General features: G+C 42.2%; 1 protein-coding gene and 1 long non-coding RNA gene across 2 annotated transcripts in view; one reads left to right on the top strand and one right to left on the bottom strand.

The window, feature by feature from the left end:
- Positions 1–8810: 8810 nt before the first annotated feature.
- LOC119150090 lies at positions 8811–12988 on the bottom strand. Its single transcript, XR_005104938.1, has 4 exons — positions 12820–12988; positions 10993–11128; positions 10090–10217; positions 8811–9331 (listed from the first exon to the last, which is right to left on the bottom strand). It is a non-coding gene; the product is annotated as an uncharacterized LOC119150090 (long non-coding RNA).
- Positions 12989–15673: 2685 nt separating this feature from the next.
- Positions 15674–19642, top strand: part of PPP3R1 (protein phosphatase 3 regulatory subunit B, alpha) — a 40998-nt gene continuing 37029 nt past the window's right edge. The window contains exon 1 of the mRNA XM_037392909.1: positions 15674–15916. Within this exon, the coding sequence (XP_037248806.1) occupies positions 15914–15916 (3 nt within the window). The 5' untranslated portion in view covers positions 15674–15913. The remainder of the gene's footprint in view (positions 15917–19642) is intronic.

Genomic DNA, 19642 nt, shown 5'->3' with positions numbered 1-19642 from the left:
CACTTGACCTGGTTTAATTTCCAACCCAATACCTGTTTTCCAACGATTTCAGCTACGGCATTGTCAGGCCCTAAACAAGCAGCTTTGTGAACAGCTTAATTGGTAGCTGTTTCTCCCCACACTTATCACAGTCATACATTCCTGACTCTTCCCAGTGCCTCAATAGTGCTCATGCAGTCACGTGGTCAGCCAGATCGGAAGGTCAATTTGGTGTACACTAATTTGGGGGAAGGTTATTTTTCAGTCACACTAGCTCCCTGTTTCCACCACACTTGCAGCCACAGAATACAAACGGTGGCACAAGGAAGAGGTGAAGAAGGTATAGCAGGGACTGGCTGTGCCTCAACCAAAAACGAAACCGTGCTTTCATACGGGAGCTCAGGCCTTGGCTCACTACAGTGTTTGCAACCCTGCTGAAAGCAGCACACTGACTTGAGACCTCAGTTACTATGGTGATGAGCATTGAATAAATGTTTATATATCATTAGATAAATCCTCCCTTCAAGAAAGCAGTAGTCCTTCTTACATGCAGCTACTAATTTTTTTAAATAAACAGATTTTAAAAAAGTATTAACATTTTAAAGCTTAACGATTGCTACTATTCAAGTTAATGGCAATTTAAACCTATGGCAAGAATTTTAAAAAGCACATGAAAAACTGGTCAATGAGAATCCCATTTCTTCCGAAGTCTAAACTACTAAACTCCCTAGAGATTAAGTTAATGCTTGTTTTTATACATTTTAGGTTTTTGCTTAAGAAAAACAGGAATGATTAATAAAACTACCTTATTTTTTATTATTGTTTAAGCTTATGAAATACTTACTCAATAAAAAATGAATGTATGAGTCCTTTTCTTCTATGCAATCACTTAACTAAATCACTTTTATTTGTAAAATACAAGCAGTATTTCCTAACTCTAAGCTTACTGTAAAAGGAGTAAGCCGATATAAACAAGCTAATTTAGTTGAAATGCTTAGTTCATAAACTCATGAGTAGCTTACTTCCTTTTACAAAAGATTATGAATCAGTAATTACAGTAGAACCATCTGCCACAAAGATTAATATTCTGCTCAGGGTTTTGAGGAACCCTTTGCCACAGCATTTATGTATAACTTAAGACTTTTTATTATTATTAAGAAAATCCAGTCCTAACACGTGATCACTAGTCATATTACGTAGCATCTAAAATTGCTTTAAATTTAAGGAATACTAAACTCAGATTAGACAAGATGATTTCCTAGAATCAATGAGTATAAAAACTAATGACAAAACTTAACCAAATGCTGAATTCCTACTTGAAGAAAAACAAATTGGCAAAATGCAGCAGAAACGTTGCCAGCTGATGAGCTGCCTCATTCTTCCCACTACGATGCCATCTGTTGCCAGCTCTTCCCTGTCCACATGCACTACGCTCCCAGCCTGACCCAGTTCCAGCCCTGATCTCAATTCTGATAGCAAAGTCCTGCTTTACCCACCTTACGGGTGTCAGAAACTTGACAGCAGGCAAGTAAAGATATTTCTACTCCCAGCCATTTATTACAAGCTCTTTTCTTTCACTGAAATTTTTCTCCCTTCTCCCCAGCCTGCCAACTACATGTGTATTTGCTCCCCAGGTCAATTGTCAGAGTAATTAATTTTAGAAAAAACTTCAACCACATAAAGTGTTAAGCTAAGAGGGATAGCATTTTAACTGAGTTAGGAAGCAACCACATGCAGGCTCATGCAAGTAGATCATATGTGGGAAACTTCCAGTAAGAAGGGCAAAACCAACACCGTATACTCTTCCTACAGCACAGCAGGAGCATATGTATGCACCTGGCACCTACCCACACACTACAACCTACTGAGAATAGTGAGATCTTAACCCTAAAAAAATGATTGACTAAATTTAGTTATCCTTTACATTGAGGCTGTAAATTCCTCCAAGGCAAACACTTGCTGTGCAAGAGATTAGTAGGAAGATGTACATTTCATCGTGAAGGAGAGTGTAATTTTGACTTGCTCCAAGAACAGGCCAAACCCTTCCTCCAGTTTGCACGCAAATTTATTACTGAAAACAACGCAGGTATTTGAGGGAAGAAACTCAGCTTAGAATCTGAATATCTCCTCAGGGACCATCCAAATCAAAAACAGATCTTCACAAACACCAAGGTTTCCAGCTTTACCACCTTCTATCAAAGGATTTTTAAGTGACAAACATTTACATATTTACAGAAGTGATCTTTGTTTCAATTGAGTATTTAGCTCTAGCTGCAGCCAGCAACATGTTATAGCAAAAGACAATAACTAGATAATTAGGTCAAACTGAATCTCTTTTTATCCTTAAAACCCATTCACAAAACATTCATTTACAGTTACCAGATAATCCATAGCATGGAAGCAGACATCCCCAAACACTGACACTAGAGCTATCAGTTGTGCTGAGAGCCAGGTCAATTACTTATTGTTACAGCTAAGACATCTTGAAGTGGATTTTCTTATTTAATACCTTTAACATTTTAAACTCGTTTCAAACTTTAATGGCACACAGTCTTAAGAGATCCTGTTTTCATTTAAAGATGAAAGAGTAAAGAGTTTAGGTGAGTATCTTTACTTAAAAAACTGGATTCACCACAAATTTAGATTGTAGCACTGAAACAATGAAAATATGCAGCTTTTAAAGATTTTTCTCCCTTTTAATACCCAAAATTGTATTAGTGAGCTATTCTGTTTCTCTTTTATATGGATTTTTGCAGCTAATAAAAAACCCTCACCTAACACTTTGAAACTTTTATAAGGCAAAAAGACTCCTTTAATATTTTTTTCTCATTTTTGGTCTACAAAAAAGTATATAGGTTGGATGTGTCAAGCAAAGTTGGATTTACCATATTTGAATATCATGTACTTTTTTGTAAGTAATTATGGATTATACCACGCAAATATCAATGCACATATAAATATACCACACATTTGTGTAAGAATTTCTGAATCTTCCACCTAACCATGCTATGGCCTTTCAAAAAGGACATTTCAGAACGGGCCTTAAATTTTACACGCCCACCTGAGATACCTAGTGCGTATGGTCACACAGCAAATGAATGACAAATTTGGTGGTAAAAAAATCCTCTAAACTCAGTGGTGTGAGCAATATATTAGTGGAGGTGTTCCCAAAGTGATACCCAGGAAAGCATGTACGCTAGAAAATTTGTCTTAGACTTTAGAGTTAACACTAACCCACCTCATGGATGTTAAAGTGACTGATTTGTTAATAGCTGTAGCAAAGAATCACTGTGGTCCTGATCAAGGTTTGGCATCCCTAACTCTACAGTAAACTTACTACTTAAGTGCTTAGTAATCCCATAAACCAGAACAGAAATAACAGGGTGTAAGCTAAACATTATGCAGATAAGAATGTCTGGACCTGTTCTGTGGCCTTCATCACCACAACAGCCAGCCAGGAGCACACTACTACACATTAGGAGACATTGGCCAAGGTGTGGCTCCTGAACAGGACCACACACCGCATGGAGACATTAAGGATGCCAAAGAGCCTATATGCTAGCATTACCGGAGTGGCAAGAGGGGCTGCTCACAGCAACAGCCTTCCGTTGGTCTGCTCAGTGATTCAGCATGCTTCCAGCTGAATCTCATAGCTCAGCAAAACCAGACAGTCACTGGGAAACTATTTTCATCTCTTAACTGGAAGTTATCTGCAGATTAGCCCCAACCCAAACTCTCTCAAAATATAATTATCCCAAAATCGTTATGAGATACACAGGAGAAGACTCAAAGCTGGCTTCTCATGAATGGAGATCTCAAGCAAACACTTAAAGTGGCGGCTATCATGCCAAGTACAGAGTATTTTAAGCTTTCATTACGTTCTATAGCATACATCTATGGATGAACGCAGCCAGAACGAACACCCACATATTCAAAAGAAGATAAATGCACATGTTCACTAACAAATTAACCATTTGAGCAGTAAAACGTGCACTGAATGTTACTACAGTAACAATAAACTGAAGGACATCACTGGGGAGGTGAGTTCTTCCTTAACGATTATACAAACCAGGTACCTAATTGAACACTGTTCAATAAAGCTCTTAATTCTTAGTACTTAATTAAACAAGCTATATTCCCAAACCTGGAATTACCGTACTGCAAGTTCTTTTTTTCTTTTCTTTTTTTTTTTATTCTTATATACATTTCACTCCACATTAACAGGAATTAGATGATGGCATAGCCCCTGGTTAAATTGTATTTTAGTTTGGTTAAAGAACTCCTAAGAATTTAGTGCTTGGTAGAGTACCATGGGATAAAGCCCTGAAGAGAAGTGGAGCCCAAGATGGCTGGTTAATATTCAAGAATCTCCTCCAAGCTCAGGAGCAATGCACCCCAACAAAGACAAAGTCAGGCAAAAAATCCAGGAGGCCCCCCGGATGAACAAGGAGCTCCTGGACAAATTTGAACACAATAAGGAAGCCTACAAAGGGTGGAAACAAGGACAGGTAGGCTGGGAGGAATACAGAGAAATTGTCTGAGCAGCCAGGGATCAGGTTAGGAAACCTAAAACCCTGACAGAATTCTGGCCAGAGATGTCAAGGGCAACAAGAAAATCTTCTATACGTACACTGGTGATAAAAGGAAGACTAGGAAAAATATGGGCTTTCTCTGGAAGGAAACGGGAGACCTGGTTACCTGGGAACTGGAGAATGCTGAAGTACTCAACAATTTTTTTGCCTCAGACTTCACTAGCAAGTGCTCCAGCCACACAGCTCAGGCCACAAAAGGCAAAGGCAGGGACTGGGAAAATGACAAACCAGTCACTGTAGGAGATCAGGTTTGAGACCATCTAAGGAATCTGAAGGAGCACAACTCCATGGGACCTGATGAGATGCATCTGCAGGTCCTGAGGGAACTGGTAGATGAAGTGGCTAAGCCACTATCCATCATATTTGAGAAGTCATGGCAGTCTGGTGAAGTTCCCACCAACTGGAAAAGGGGTAAGATGGAAAAAAGGAAGACCTGGGTAACTGCAGGCCACACAGTCTCAGCTCTATGTCCGTCAAGATCATGGAGTAGATCCTCCTGGAAACTACGCTAAGGCACAGGGAAAATAGGAGGTGATTGGTGAAGCCAACATGGCTTCACTAAAGGCAAATCGCACCTGACAAATCTGGTGGCCTTCTATGACAGGGTAACAGCATTGCTGCATCAGGGAAGAGCAGCTGACATCATCGACCTAAACTTGTGCAAAGCATTTGACACCGTCCCACATGACAATGACATCCTTGTCTCTAAACTGGATGTAGATTTGGTGGATGGACCTTTCAGTGGATAAGGAATTGGCTGGATGGTTGCACTCAAAGACTTGCAGTCAAAGGCTTGATATCCAAGTGGTGACCAGTGACAAGCAGTGCTCCTCAGGGGTCAGTACTGGATTGAGCGCACCCTCAGCAAGTTTGCCACCACCACCAAGCTCTGTGGTGTGGTTGACAGACTAAAGGGAAGGGATGCCACCCAGAGGGACCTGGACAGGCTTGAGAAGTGGGCCCATGCAAACTTCATGAAGTTCAACAAAGCCAAGTGCAAGGTCCTGCACGTGGCTTGGGGCAGCTCCAAGCACAAATACAGGCTGGGTGGAGAATGGATTGAGAGTAGCCCTGAGGAGAAGGACTTGGCAGGATGTGTGCACTGTGTTGGCAGATGAGAAGTTCAACATGAGCCAGCAATATGTGCTTACAGCCCAGAAAGCCAACCACATCCTGGGCTGCTTCAAAAGAATGTAGCCAGCAGGTTGAAGGAGGGTGATTCTGCCCCTCTACTCCACTCTCATGAGACCCCACCTGCAGTGCTGTGTTCAGCTCTGGGGCCCCCAGACTTTTTCCAAGGGCAGGTAGTGATAGGACAAGGGGCAGTGGCTTTAAATTGAAAGAGGACACATTTAGAGTATATATAAACAAGAAATTCTTCACTATGAGGGTGGTGAGGCACTGGCACAGGCTGCCCAGAGCAGCTGTGGATGCCCCATCCCTGCAAGTGTTTAAGGCCAGGTTGGATCGGGCTTGGAGCAACCTGGTCTAGTGGTAGGTGTCCCTGCCCACAGCAGGGAGGTTAGAACTAGATGATCTTTAAGGTCTCTTCCACCCCAAACTATTCTATGATATGATTCTATGCTTTATCCACAGATCCCAAGTGCTTTAGAAGATTCCAGCTCTAATTGCTTCAGTGATGGATGGTTTTTTTTTTTTTTTCTTAGTACCACAAGCTTTAATGGCTTTAGACATTCTCAGCTCTTTTTTAGCACCTTCAGAAGCCCTCATCAGGTAGCACCATTTCCTCTTTAAAAAGTCCATCTGCAGGGTCACTCAGACTTTGCAGGAACTGGGAGGCTCTGAAAGCAATACAGCTCTCAGATCAGGAGAATTTTTTTTGTTTTGTTTTATTTTTAAAACATTACTTACTCCACACAACTATTTCAAAGGCTTTGACCTCCCAAGGCTTGCAACAAGCAGTTTTCAGCTATATCCAAGCCGAAATGTTCTGAGTGTTGACAACCAGGTTATGCTGAAAATTATTTCCCTGGAGAATTCATCTAAAATATGCTCTATTTATTGCACTCAGAACAGCAGTGCTTAAAAAAACCTAACAGCCCACACAAGAAGAGCTGCAGGTTGTTCAACGTGAAAGGTAGATCTGCATTTATGTGTCTGAGGAAAAAAAGGAAGCCTCCACACACACTGGACAAATTCTCTGACTGTACCAGATGTGGGTACATCTGGCATGCTGTCAAGACTGTCCTGGTCAACAGAGGGAGAAAGGGGTTCACTCCCAAGAGGATTACATACATGCTTCTTCTCCATAAGAGCAGTCCTCCTCTCTTCCCTGACCCTAGGCTAAATCCAGTAGTAACTGCTGCTGTATTTGATCAGCAGAAGACTGACTGGCATAATTAGTCCCTTTCATCCCAGGGTACGATTACAGGATGCAGGCACAGGGAGTGAAAGCTTTCAGTTGCTTGCTACTGAGGTCTTGCTCAAAGTATTGCTAGAGCTGAAGAGCTCATATCCAGCAGGGCAAGACAGCATCAATTCCCCGTATTTATCCTTTGCTACGTATGCCAAAATCAGTAAGTAGCATGCTGCCTCACCATGCCACGAGGGGCGTTTCTCAGAATGGTTTCGATCTGCAAGGGGGCCACAATATAAACATTTCCCAGACACGTCCCACACTTTTAGCTCTGCTGGTTAGCAACAGGAAGGTAGCAAAATACTCCTGTGAGTAGAAGTCAGCCAGAAGACTGCAAATTACGTTGACCAAAGAGCCACCACAGCGTTGTTTATTCTAGTCCAAAACTGGCACGAGCTGTAACAGGACAAAGGCACTGACTGCAACTACACTAAGGTTTCTCAGAATGGCAGCACTGCCTCATCCACAGGTCCAGCAGAACTGTATACATCTCAGTAAACCTTTGTCCAATTTCCAATCCATGCAGTTATAGCATTAGTCGGAGGCAACATGCTTATTACAACACTAAACAAGCTTCCATACTTTTTTTTAATACTAAGATTTACACGCATTACAGAGCTCTCACAGCATTGCGAAGTACTCTTGCGTACTTCGCCTACCTGTGCATTAACTCTCCATTGCAGTTTTACCAGCTATCCCTATGTCTATAGAAAGGGCCATGTGACAACTCCAGCTGAATGGGAGGAGATATAAAGTTGAAGTTCTTTACACACAGATATGATTTTTTTCAGCACAAATAGTCTCATAAGTATTACCCTGATAACGAATAATTTGTACTATTCTTTTTTGTGTGATACTGTCCTCTTAAATCTCCATTTGGTTTTTTATGCATAAACATATGCACCCATGTCACAAAATGTTCTGTTGAGCTCCCCACCAGCTGAAAAGCATTAGAACTAGTACTACTCTTATTCTTCCTGCCACAGACAAGGCTTAGAGGAGCAGGTCTTTTGAAACTAGACTCTACATTGAGGAGTGCCTGGAGTATGTCTTGTTGTATGATATGTGGTGCTTAAACTAGGGACAGCACATCTGAGGAGATTATCATCCAGTGGTAAAATTGTTTGGGCTGTAGGAAAATTCCAGTGGTGGCACTTCATAGTACAAAATTCAAAGCTGTTTTCAGTGTGCAAAGCAGGCTGCAAAATAAAATGCACAATTTCCGGGGAAAACTAGTACTGTATGACTAGCTCACCCGAAGTGTCATGGTATTTACTTAGGAACTTCACTTTCATTATGCATACCTTTGGTCTGCAGGGAAAGAGAAGTAGCGGGGGAAGTCTGATATGATAATATGAGCAAATGCCTTTATTCTGACTTTTGAAATCTCCTCTGGAAACTCTGCATGTCCTTCTGGAAAAGGAAAATCTCTGTTTTTTCCTTATGGAGAATTTCTTGTGGGAAGTTCAGTGACAGGATGATTGATGAGAAGCTAATGCTAAATCCACTAAAGTTATAAATCCATTCCACACCAGGAAGTAAATGGTACTTTGTCAAATAGGTATGAAGCAGAAACATCATGATTTACAGCATATCACAGTAACAAGTTGCACCTCATCCCTGGCAAGTGCCCCTTTTAATTAGGCACTCTTTTGCAACCTGAAGGCCCAAAGATTTAAGTCACACAAAATCTTCAGATTACAACTTGGCTGGACTGGCTGTTAATCAGTGTTAATTCCTGTAAGGGATTCTTTAACCTCTGTGCAAAGCAAGAGCTCCCAGCAGCTGTATTGACTCTGCACAAAAAAAAAGTTGCAGTCTTTCAACTGTTGTTTCTCTAAGGAAGAGGAGGGTGCCAGGAAGCTACATCTTTTATGATTCCTTAGGTGACCATACTATGCTAAAAGTGCAAAGTGTAAGCATTCAGCAGCAGTATCTATCCCTTCTGGCATCGAGGGGAAAGGATAAAACCTAGGATGTCCAAACACTTTGGATTCAGGACTTGAACCTGCTTTATGGGAACAAAAAACAGAATCCCCATCCAGCAGCGCGAGAGTAATTTCACTCTTCTACTGAAAGCAACAAAGCAGGACTGAAACTTCACCCACCACCAAAGAGCTAAGGCAATTTTCTAGTCCTGTGCTGCAGATCCAGAATATTTAAAGTCTACCACGGTATGAAAAAAACAGTATTCAACAGTGATCCAAACACTGGCAGACAGGCACAGGTGACAGACTAGGTGCTTTGCACTTCAAGGAAACAGCATCACCAAAACCAGTTTCACCATGTCTAAAGTAGTAAAAACCTGTTATATACACACAGGTTGTATTCTGTGTTAGCATCAAATTAGTTCCTTGCAATTCTTAGATGCACTTCTGAATTCCTGTGGCAAAAAAAAAAAAAAAAAAAAAAAAAATCACATCCTGTGGCAAACAGACCTAGTTGACATACGGGGTTACACTCTGTCCTGTGTCTCAAACTGAAACTACAAACCACATTGTCCTCAATATACACTCTGTTAAAGGCAAAATTCACACAGCCATGGGTATCACTAGGCTTATTTCAATCACAACTCAGAGTTGGGCCACCACCTCAGTGACTGGCAAAGAACAAAGGGATACAGCACAGTTTATATACACTTATCAAATCATTAGCCAACGTCTGAAGTTTTTAGAAGTTTCCTTTGGTCTTGTCAGTTCTGCAAATCCATCACCTGACCCTGTCCCAGTTGATTTATCTATTTGGTTCCAGTCTCTGCCTCAGTTCCAAAGTCCTCCTCGGATCACGATCTTCTTTCTGCCTGCTTTAACTCACACAATCCTTCAAGCACACCTAGTTTTTGAACAAGCAATTCCTACTTACATATACTAATTTTTTAAAAAACACCTGTGTTTCTGAAAGCACCCGTGTATACAAATTGATCATCTATTTTTTCTCTATTCTCCCACTGATTAACTTGGCTGAGTTTTAAATCAGCCTTGGATTAGGGCCATACAAGTGACAAGGCCTGGTTCTGCCACTTAGCAGCTTCAGCACTTTACATTTCTTCATTCAAAATACATTTTCTTTAACACACTCCTAAGAAAGTCTCTGCATGGAACAGAGGCACACAGTGGAGAATCACACACGCATGGTGCTTACCTCAGTCTGGTCTCATCTCCTCAGCTGAGGGGGCCTTGAACATTTACATGAATACATCTGATCATGCTGCATCATGTTTTCCTTGACAGCTCTAACAAGCTGCTTAATTTTTCACACAGATGACTGCACTGTAAATGAAAACAGATTACATGAGTACTGAAAGCACAGCAATCAAAGCTATGGAAAAATGCACAGCTAAGATGGATGCAATTTACCATATCACACCACAGACAGCATTTGTTAATGCAATTCTTTTTCTCTTACATGAAAACAAAAAGGGTTAACAGACACAAAAATTGATGCTACATTCATTAAATTCCCTGCAACGGATATTGATACATTAAAAGGTACTCCACATGACAACAACATCTATTTTTATTAGTTTTGAGTCAGGTTACTTACTGGTTTTCAAAATTTGTCCCCAGCTCAAACTGTTAGGGGATCAACAATCAAGCAATTCTCATTTTCTCTCTACCACAAGAAAAAAAAAGAACTAGAACTTCTGGCATTGTTTCAGTTCAGACTCCACTGTTTCACTATTAAATTATAGGTCTAGTTTGCTACCTCAGTCATCATCTTCAGAATTTATACTGGCCCAAACCTGAACCTGTCAGCCAACATGTGACCAGTAATAAAACAGGTACCAACTTAAAATAATTCAAGTAATTGTTTCCACAAGATTGAAGTTACATACATTAATAGCTCATTAATATCTTGTGCAGGCCAATCTCTACTGCCTACTCAGTTACTGCAGGAAGATAAGAACTTCACAAGTCAGACTGCCACATGTGTATCTCTAGCAGAGTTAAACAAAAGCAGCAAGCCGTTAAAACAGTGGTAGGCAAGCACAACAGTGGAAGAAAAAAAACCATAAATCACTGTATTTCTGCTTGCAGCACTTACCTCAGTTGTTACAAGGTCTCTGAGCAGTCAGCCCACAGCTCTTAAAGGTTCCCCAGAACAAAAGTCTTCAGGAAAAAATGGCCAATTATACCAAGCGTAGCTACAGCTGGATGCCATCAAGAAATCTTATCAGCTGCTAGGCAAATAAGATCACTACATGAAATTATTATGCAAACAGCACAGTCTCAAGAAAAATGTAACCTTTTAGTCTCAATCTTTCTTGCAAATTGTTTCCATATATTTGTTCTGTAGGGAGCTATCTGATATCTTCTGCCATTATAGGCACAGTGTCAAAGATATCAAATGCATTTTTATCCCCAGTTTATCCTAGCCAGAACTGGCAGTAAGGTTAGGAAATCAGAAGACCACTCTTTATAACCCAGTTAAAAAAAAAAACCCACCAAGTTTCATGCAGTGATTTTCAGTCTCTAGCTTCAAGTCTCTGGGGGCTGTTAATTACCACCAAGAGCTGAAAAGGGTACCCGAAACAATAATCCTGCTATCAGGACTTTTAATTCACGCCACCTTGGGCAGCAAGATCCACAGATCAGAAGTATTTACAACCACTGTCTCAGTAAAAGCACATGTGCTAGAGACAATCATACATCTGCACATGCTCTAGCAATTTAAAATCCAATATCCTGCAGTGATGCAAAATGAACCAACGGTTAACCCAAAACTACCCTATTAACCTACAGCTTCACAAGGCTTCTGTGACCCACAGCTTTCTTCTGGTCTTAAGGAGAGCCGTATTCTTTGTTTTCTAGGTAAAGTGAAAAGCCTTCTCCTGTGTCCCTACCCTCTCATTTGACCAGTTCTTTCAGCTGTGCCTTACTGGATCTGAAAAGCATCATCTCCCTCTCCTCCCAAATCCTGGCAATTTATACATACTCTCACAAATATGCAAGAAAATAAGGGCAGATTCCCTTTGATTTCTTTCAACTGAAACGACAGATGTAGGTGTAAAGGAGATATAATGAGGCACGCTTTATCTTTCCAACCATTTGTCAGTTCTACTCAGTATTGTATCTTCAGATTTGCTTATTATCCTACCTGTTATTACAAATGAAATGAGAGTAATCAATATGGTGCATCGCTTTTACAGACATTAGAGTTCAAGACCTGCACTAACAGGGCAATTCACAGATGCTGAGAAAGGACAGTTTTAATTTCTATCTAAAAAGGCTTCCTCTTGTGCTGATAAAATACTGCTTCTCCCACCCACTATAGATGAAAGCACTTTCCCTCAAAGCCAAAGACGGTGGTTTTCCTTTTCTCCTTCTAGAGCATCAAAGAAGTGAAAGGATTTACTTATTTTTATAACACACTACTGGAGCCCATGAGAATATGCACATGCTTAAAAATCATGTATTCTGAAGCTTTACTGCACTGTCCCAAGAGCCTACCTGCTTTGCTAGGAAAAGCTGCTTACAGTCTGTAAAGGGTCAGGGCAGAAGATTATTTAATTAGGTGGCAGCCCTCACCTTGGGTTAACAGAGGGGGGGAATGCTTCATTCAAATTGCATCCAGTTATGTTTCTGAGTAAGGGATGTTTATATGGAGACCAGCGCAAGGCAAGTCAAAGGAAGATATGCTTGGGGGATCAAAGAGACGTGCTATATTATAAAAAACTCAAAACTTGAAGACAGATAAGGCATCACAAATAGCAGTTTAAAAGAAGCGTGCTATCAAAAGAACTGCAGCTGTAGTCCAGACACGTAAGCAGAAACACAAAAACTGTTTTCCAGGCATTAGGTCAAGCACTATGTAAGCCAAGTCATTACTGTTAATAACACTGAAGAACCGAAACAGGTACAGTTTACATACCTGTTTATTTAGCTGTAGCTAAACAGGCTTACAATTACATGAAGATACATATTTATCCTAGTTTGAATGGTTGCAATTATGTTGCAGATGAGCTTTACTAAAAACCAGAAACTGACAAAATACAGACTTGTCTGAAGCTTACTCTAAAAAAAAAAAAAAGAAAATTGAAATACCGGTATTTGCAAAAAGACTAGTCAGAAATATAGATAATATAATGCAAAGTGTTAAATGCAAGTCATGTTTTTATATAGACTCTTATCTATACATTAACACATGCCATCTTGCGTTTTTAACTTTTAGAAGTCAGAAAAGAAAAGCAACTTCAACACATATGCACAACAGAAAAAGAAATTAACAATGAATTAGCTCATCTTTGTACTGCATCTAGAGGTTCAAAACTACTAGCAATGACATAACTGCATTACAAGGTAAGAATTATATTTTCTAAGTTCTTGGCTGTCTCTACTTGGAACTTAAAAAGGTAACAATTAAGGTATTGTATTCCTCATTCCTGCTTATTTCAGTCCATTAACATTATGCAATAGAAATTCTAGCCATATTCAACTTCATTTAGTTCATTTTACTCCAGAATTGCATCTGCTAGATAAGGCTGCAGTGAGAGAGATGTAAGCAGCAAAACTGTTTTACATCAAAACTTTTTTTTTTTTTTGAGATCTTAAGTTATTATAATTTCATTTTTTGGCTAGAGTCCAGTTAGTTTTAATACAAGTTTTAAGTGAAATCTAGGAATGTTTTATTCCCACACATCCTAGCAACTAGATTCTGCAACCCCCACCCACCCCCCACCCCCACCCCAAAAAAAAGAAGAGTTGTCCTAGCCACACGTGTCTGTTAATAACAAAAGCCAGGAGATTCCTTCCTTAGATCAGACTATTTTACAGTTTATAATCTCTCACTGAGGCCAGGCAGAGGATCTTACCAACAAGGCCTTTTTTTCTGATTTGCTATTAACTCAAAGCTTACGGTTATGCATTAGTGGTTGGTTTGTTTTCTTCTGTTGAAAATTACCTTTTATTCATAACCATTTAGTTTCACTCATCACCATGTTCTTTTTACTTATTTTTCCCAGATTTTTCTGTGCAATGTCCCTAATCCACTCTTACTTCCTCCTGGCCAGCCTCACCCCGTTCTGCAGATGTGAAGGCATGCTGAATATCAGTTTCCAAACTGAACCTGCATCAGTCATTAACAGTTTCTAAGATCTGCACATTTATAGCCATGCTTGGCTTCTATCTTTCAGTTCAAAACTTCTAATCTGTTCTTGATCTTCACAGTCTCCCTTTATTTATCTAGGTTCCTGAGCAGGCTTCGCACGGAGTATAAGAGATTCCCCATTCCTCTTAGAATTTGCACATTAGCATTTGATTTCAAGATCCCAGGTTTCTCCAGGAATTCTTAAGGTAATTTTTGCTAGCCTTAGACCAGCTCAGACTCCCACAAACAAGCCAACAGTGACAAGGCAGTTCCTTTTACAGAAGCTGAAGAGAGAAGAAATTACCATTTTAGACTGGAAAGTTCATGCTCGGCTATGGTCCTAAAAAATTAACCTGGTTTTAAAGTAATAATCCAGCCTTCCCTTCCCCCACAAATGAGGTTGCCATTCACCTTGAACTTGGCAGGATTGATTTGCATTTCCCTGGCAAAGTTTCTAGCTATTGTGAGCCAGATAGCAAATGCCTGAAAAACAACATCAACATCAACTGAATCTTCTCTTTGGCAGTATTAACACAACAGTATTTTATATGTAATTATTATTTTCACATCACCACTTCATTTGTCAAGTGTTATGCGCTGTGTCATGGTGCTCCAAAATAAACACATTCAGCAGATCGAGCACAGAGAGAAGGGCAAAAACAGCAAAGGGAATGTGAAATCAACCCATCATTACTCACTATCTTTCTTTACCCTTCACAGAGATTTTCAAAGGTGTCATCTGGCCTACTTAAAACTTTACAATACAGAGATCACTCCCTGAGGGTCATCCTTCCTTATGCAAGCAGTTGCATTGCCCTAAATCTTGCTTCAAAGGGCTTACTAAGACCGAATCTTTCATCTTTGTTTGCATTCAACTGTTTCAGTCATTTTATTTTGTAAACTATCCAGGATACCAAGCACACAAACATACATGTAAATGCATTTAAAGAATAATCTAATTACAGCACAATTCCTTTCCTTTTGTGTAATTAGCACTACTGAAACACAATACCCTAAAATCTGTTAGGTGCTGGAGCACCTTCCAGCCTGGATGGCCTCTTGAGCTGTAAGGTTAAAAACCCCTGAGGGAAGTAACAACTAGAACATCAGGAAAGCAAGCACCACTCCCACCTATGCTGAGGTTTCTCCCTGTCTGCGTTTTTTTTATTTTTTTATTTTTTTTAGCAAAAATAACCTGTGGAAGAAAGCTAGAGCAGCAAAGACTCCAGCAACACGGCTGATGAAGTAGTTGAGAGAGGCCAACCTAAGCAGAGGGCACGTGGGAGAACCAGGGCAACCAGCTGCTTGCTCTAATAGCTCCTGAACACCCGAGGGAACCTTTCCCTAGGAGGAGACCTGAGGAAGCTAGCACAGGCCTATCTTGTGGCAACAGATAACACTCAACGCCTTACAGAGGGGACGTCCTAGCAGCAGAGCCAAGACCCCACAACTCTGCCTTCACAAAGGCTTCTCCCCCACCCCGTACCCTTGGGGAACCCCGCAGAGCAATCGAAACCGCCCCCACATCTCCTCTGGCCGCCATTTTGTCCTGCCCGCCTCTGCCTTCCCTCCCCCGCCTCGCTGCCTGACGTCACGGCCGCGCCCCGCCCCCGGCGAGGGCGGTGCTCGGCGCGGCGGGTGCCCGGATGTGGGAGGCCCCGCCCCCGCTGCTGAGCGTTAGTGCCGCTCGCGCCCCCTCCCTCGTTCCCTGCGCGGCGTTGCGGGTCAGCGCGAGCCACTGCCGCAGTGAGGGGAGCCGGAGCCGGCGGCAGCGGTGGGCCCGGGGCACGGCGGCGGCGACGACGCCGAACGGGCACAGCGAGGCCGGGCTTCGGTGGATTGAACTGCGGGGGAGACGCCTGAACGCCCACCCGCCGCCATGGTGAGGACCCTCCTTCGCTTCCTCTCCCCGCGGAGCCCCCCGCTCCCGCCCCGTCGGAATATTCCAGACCGGGCCAAGCCGCGGGGGTGGGGGGCGAGGCAACGGCCCCGCGGCCCGGACCGGCGGCCGCCCCGCCTCGCTGCCGCTGCCCTGCCTCTGACCCGTCTCCTCCGCCTCCCGCCCCTCACCGTCCACGTCCTCCCGTGGGCGAGCGCCTCGCTGGGCTCCCCCCCGCCCCCCCCTCCCCGGGCCACCGCGCTGGCCACCCCGCCTCTCCCCGGGGGCCGGCACGGCCCCCCGCTTCCCCTCCGCCGCCCACAGCCGCCGCCTCGGCCCCCCGCGCCCCGCTGCCTCCCCGCCCCCGCCCCGGCAGCGCTTCGCGGGCCCGGCCTCCCCCCCCCCCCCCCCGCCGCATAGCTCTCAGGCCCCCCCTCCCCTCACCCCCGCCCCCGGCGCGCCCCCTTTCCCCAGGCCGGGGGTTCGCGCTCCCCGGCCTGCGCTTCGGCTGCTCCCCGGCGGCGCCCTGAGCGAGCCCGGCGTTGTGGTAGCGGTGTCTTGCGAGGGTTGTTCTGCCCTCTCGGGGGGGTGCCCCCCTCCCCCCCGCGCCCGCCGTGCGGCGGCGTTTCGCTGTTCATGTGCAGACCGGAAAGCTATAATGCACGTAGCCCATGGCAGGGAGAGGGGGCACATAATGCATACGTTAACGGGGCCGGGTTCGGAGAGCTGACGCCTCAAATGGGATGGGGATGTGGGCTTTGAGGCTGCGGGGAGAAGGTAGGGCCGTATGGGCAGGTGTGTGCATTTGGGTTGCTTTGCTTTTTAAATCATGATGGTTTAAATTTCCCTTCTACTGCCGTAAAATTCACCCGGAGATACAGTATGGAGTCCTGTAGTATTTTACGTCGACACTAGGGGTGTCTCCTGCTTTTCACCGCTGCCAAGAAATCAACGCCCTTTTTTAATAAACATTTATTTTAGCCTAAATTATCCAGTACCCTGGCTGCAGGAAGACTGGCAATATTTTGGTTTTACAGCGGAGAAATACAAGTGGTTTGAACTTTTTCGTTCTTAAACCTTTAAAAACAAGGCCAGCTGTTTATCACATTTCATGTCAGACCTCACAGGGCCTGGGAGCCAAAAATGGGTTTCCTTTTGTTTTTAAGCAGGGAATTGCAGTCGTTCTTCTGAAAAATAAAGTTATAGCAGAAACCAATGCGCCGTGCTCCTACTGTCTTAGTTGTGTATGCTTTAATGTCTTGTTAAATGTGCATTTGGAGAAATACTTTGAAATGTCTACAGGTTTTGGTTTCAGCTGGGGACTAAACCAGCGTGTTTACTGAATGCCTTCATGCAGGCTTGGAGTATGTTAAGACTGAGAAAAGAAGGCTTGTATTTTGAGAACAAGATATTAATGAAGTGGAGACTTTGAAAAAAGTTATGATTAAAAATTACACCGTGGTTGCGATACCGCTAATTGCTGTCAATATATAGATGAACAGTGATCGCCTTCCATATGACAGTTGTGCTCATGCTGCCATTAGGTGGTGGTTCTGTGAAAGTTTTGTTCTCAAAGGCTTGCCTGACAAGATGTGCTAACATGCATGAAAGGAAAGAAAATGTTGTTTAACCATGATGTCCGTGTGTGTTAGTGTCTTGTAATGAACTTTCATGTATGATTAACTTCAGTTACTTTTTCTTGATTCTGCTGTAACTAAAATGGTCCTAGCATATTTTGATGGTATAATCATGACTGATTTTGTGTATGATCAGTTGCAATGTGTAAATGCAGATGCTAGGAAAAAGTTATGCTGGATGTTATGTCTGCCAGTAAAGGTGTTTGTTTGCTCGTGTAAGCAGTAACAACACCAGGAGAGTTGTCACCCTAGCTGTATCGGTACACTGATTCTGATAACACCTGATCTTAGATGCCTTGTAGTCTGAAAACCAAGCTAAAACTAAACAGCTGGTAAACATTAAAAAACAAAACCCCAAACATTTCATTTCAGTTAATTTAGTTATTTTTACTGTCATTACCTTGTGGATTTTTCACTGAAGGAGTTGACTTTTAATGAAAGAGTAGACCTTGTTTCAACCTTTACTTTATTAAATAGAGCAATTCTCTTTCACAGTTTGGTGTAACATTTTTTCTGTGTTCTTACAGGGCCAGGGAGATGACAGTTACAGTGAAGAGAGATGAACGTATTGTTGTGTTCCTAGTAGGTAGCTTAAGATAACACATAAACGTCTAACGAGTCAAAGAATGTAGTTCTGGATGCTTTGGTATTAGCGAGTTCTAAAATAATCGATCAGGCAGAGCATAAGATGAGTCCATTACATAATGCTAGAAGTAATGTTGATAGGCTACTTCCGTCAGAGTTGACGTAGCAAGTTTTTCCTATGAGTAGTAATTTCTAGGAAAAGGTAAATAGCACAGATAGATGCTATTCAACAAGTTTTGGGTTAGGGTAGATAAATCTGTTTTCTTGGTATGGTCTGTATTCTGGTTTATATCCAGCTCTTGAGATTTATAGTTGTAGGACAGAAGACAGAATTCCACAGGAGTCACCCAAACAGTGTTATGTAGTGCACCTATCTTCTTAGACTATTCAGATATTTTAACTTGTTTTACTTGAGTGGTGGTGCTTCTGGTGCATTTCTTCCAGCTGAAGCTGATCTAACAGTGTTTCTAAATCACTGAAGCAAAGAACTACCAAAATATTTTTTGCAATAAAACCCTCAGAAGACCATTTTTAAGCATTGCTTACTATTTAGCAGGGAGGAGGGTATTAAATAAGTTGGTTTTAGCTGAAGATGACCCTAGTTTTACCATTAACAAATAATAATCTCACCGCTATCATTACAGATATCTGAATAGTCTATTCAGTGTTGTAACAGGTGGCAGGAACTGAGAGGCACTCACATGGTCCATCTTACAGCTTACTGATGGTCTTCTGCTGCAGGTGGAATGACTTGATTGAGGATTCAAACTGTGAAGCTCATGTGTTGGTCTTAAGTATTTGGTAGGCTTATTTAAGCCAGTTTGTTTAATAAAAGTTTTTATTTTGGAAGTAATTTTCAGAGGAGTAGTTCAGAGGCCAGTTTGAATATGGAAGTTTATTTAACTCTGTGATCTACAGAGGAAGAATCTTCCTGTTGGTGAAGAGAGAAGAGACTTTAAAAAGTAATCCTGTGTCACTGTGTGGTAGAAGTAGAATTCTGTATTTTTGTGGTTAAACTATTAACAATAGGGAGGATTGGAAGTTGGGTACTTCAAGAGAAAGCGGTTTGTGATGGGCATGCCTCGGGAGCTTCAGAACCACCCCTCTTCTAAGGCATGTGGCTTAACACGAAAGGGGAAGCATTAAGGGATTGAGTTAATAACATCTAAATTGAGAGTTTATTCATATTTTAAGAGATGGGAATATCTTCTGTTGATCAGTGCTAGAAAAGGAGCATTCAGTAATTCTGGTATTTCTGGGGGGACAAATGAGGCAGAAATGCACATTTTAGTGACGGTTTCTCAATCTGCTTCTGCCTCCTTGTTTCCCTTCTTTTTGTATGTCAGAAAGACATACAAACTGATGTTGAGTTGTAGACCAGGCTGCTATGAGAAAATTATTTATCAGTTTTGATTGACATAATACATACTTTGAAGAAGAATCTAGCAACGAAGCTCTTAACAGCTTTCTCGTAGCTGGATGTTGAATCAGTGCTTGCCTGACAGTG

The sequence above is a fragment of the Falco rusticolus genome, chromosome 6, assembly GCF_015220075.1.
Source record: "Falco rusticolus isolate bFalRus1 chromosome 6, bFalRus1.pri, whole genome shotgun sequence".
NCBI classification, from domain to species: domain Eukaryota; kingdom Metazoa; phylum Chordata; class Aves; order Falconiformes; family Falconidae; genus Falco; species Falco rusticolus.
This window is presented reverse-complemented; position numbering and strand designations above follow the sequence as displayed.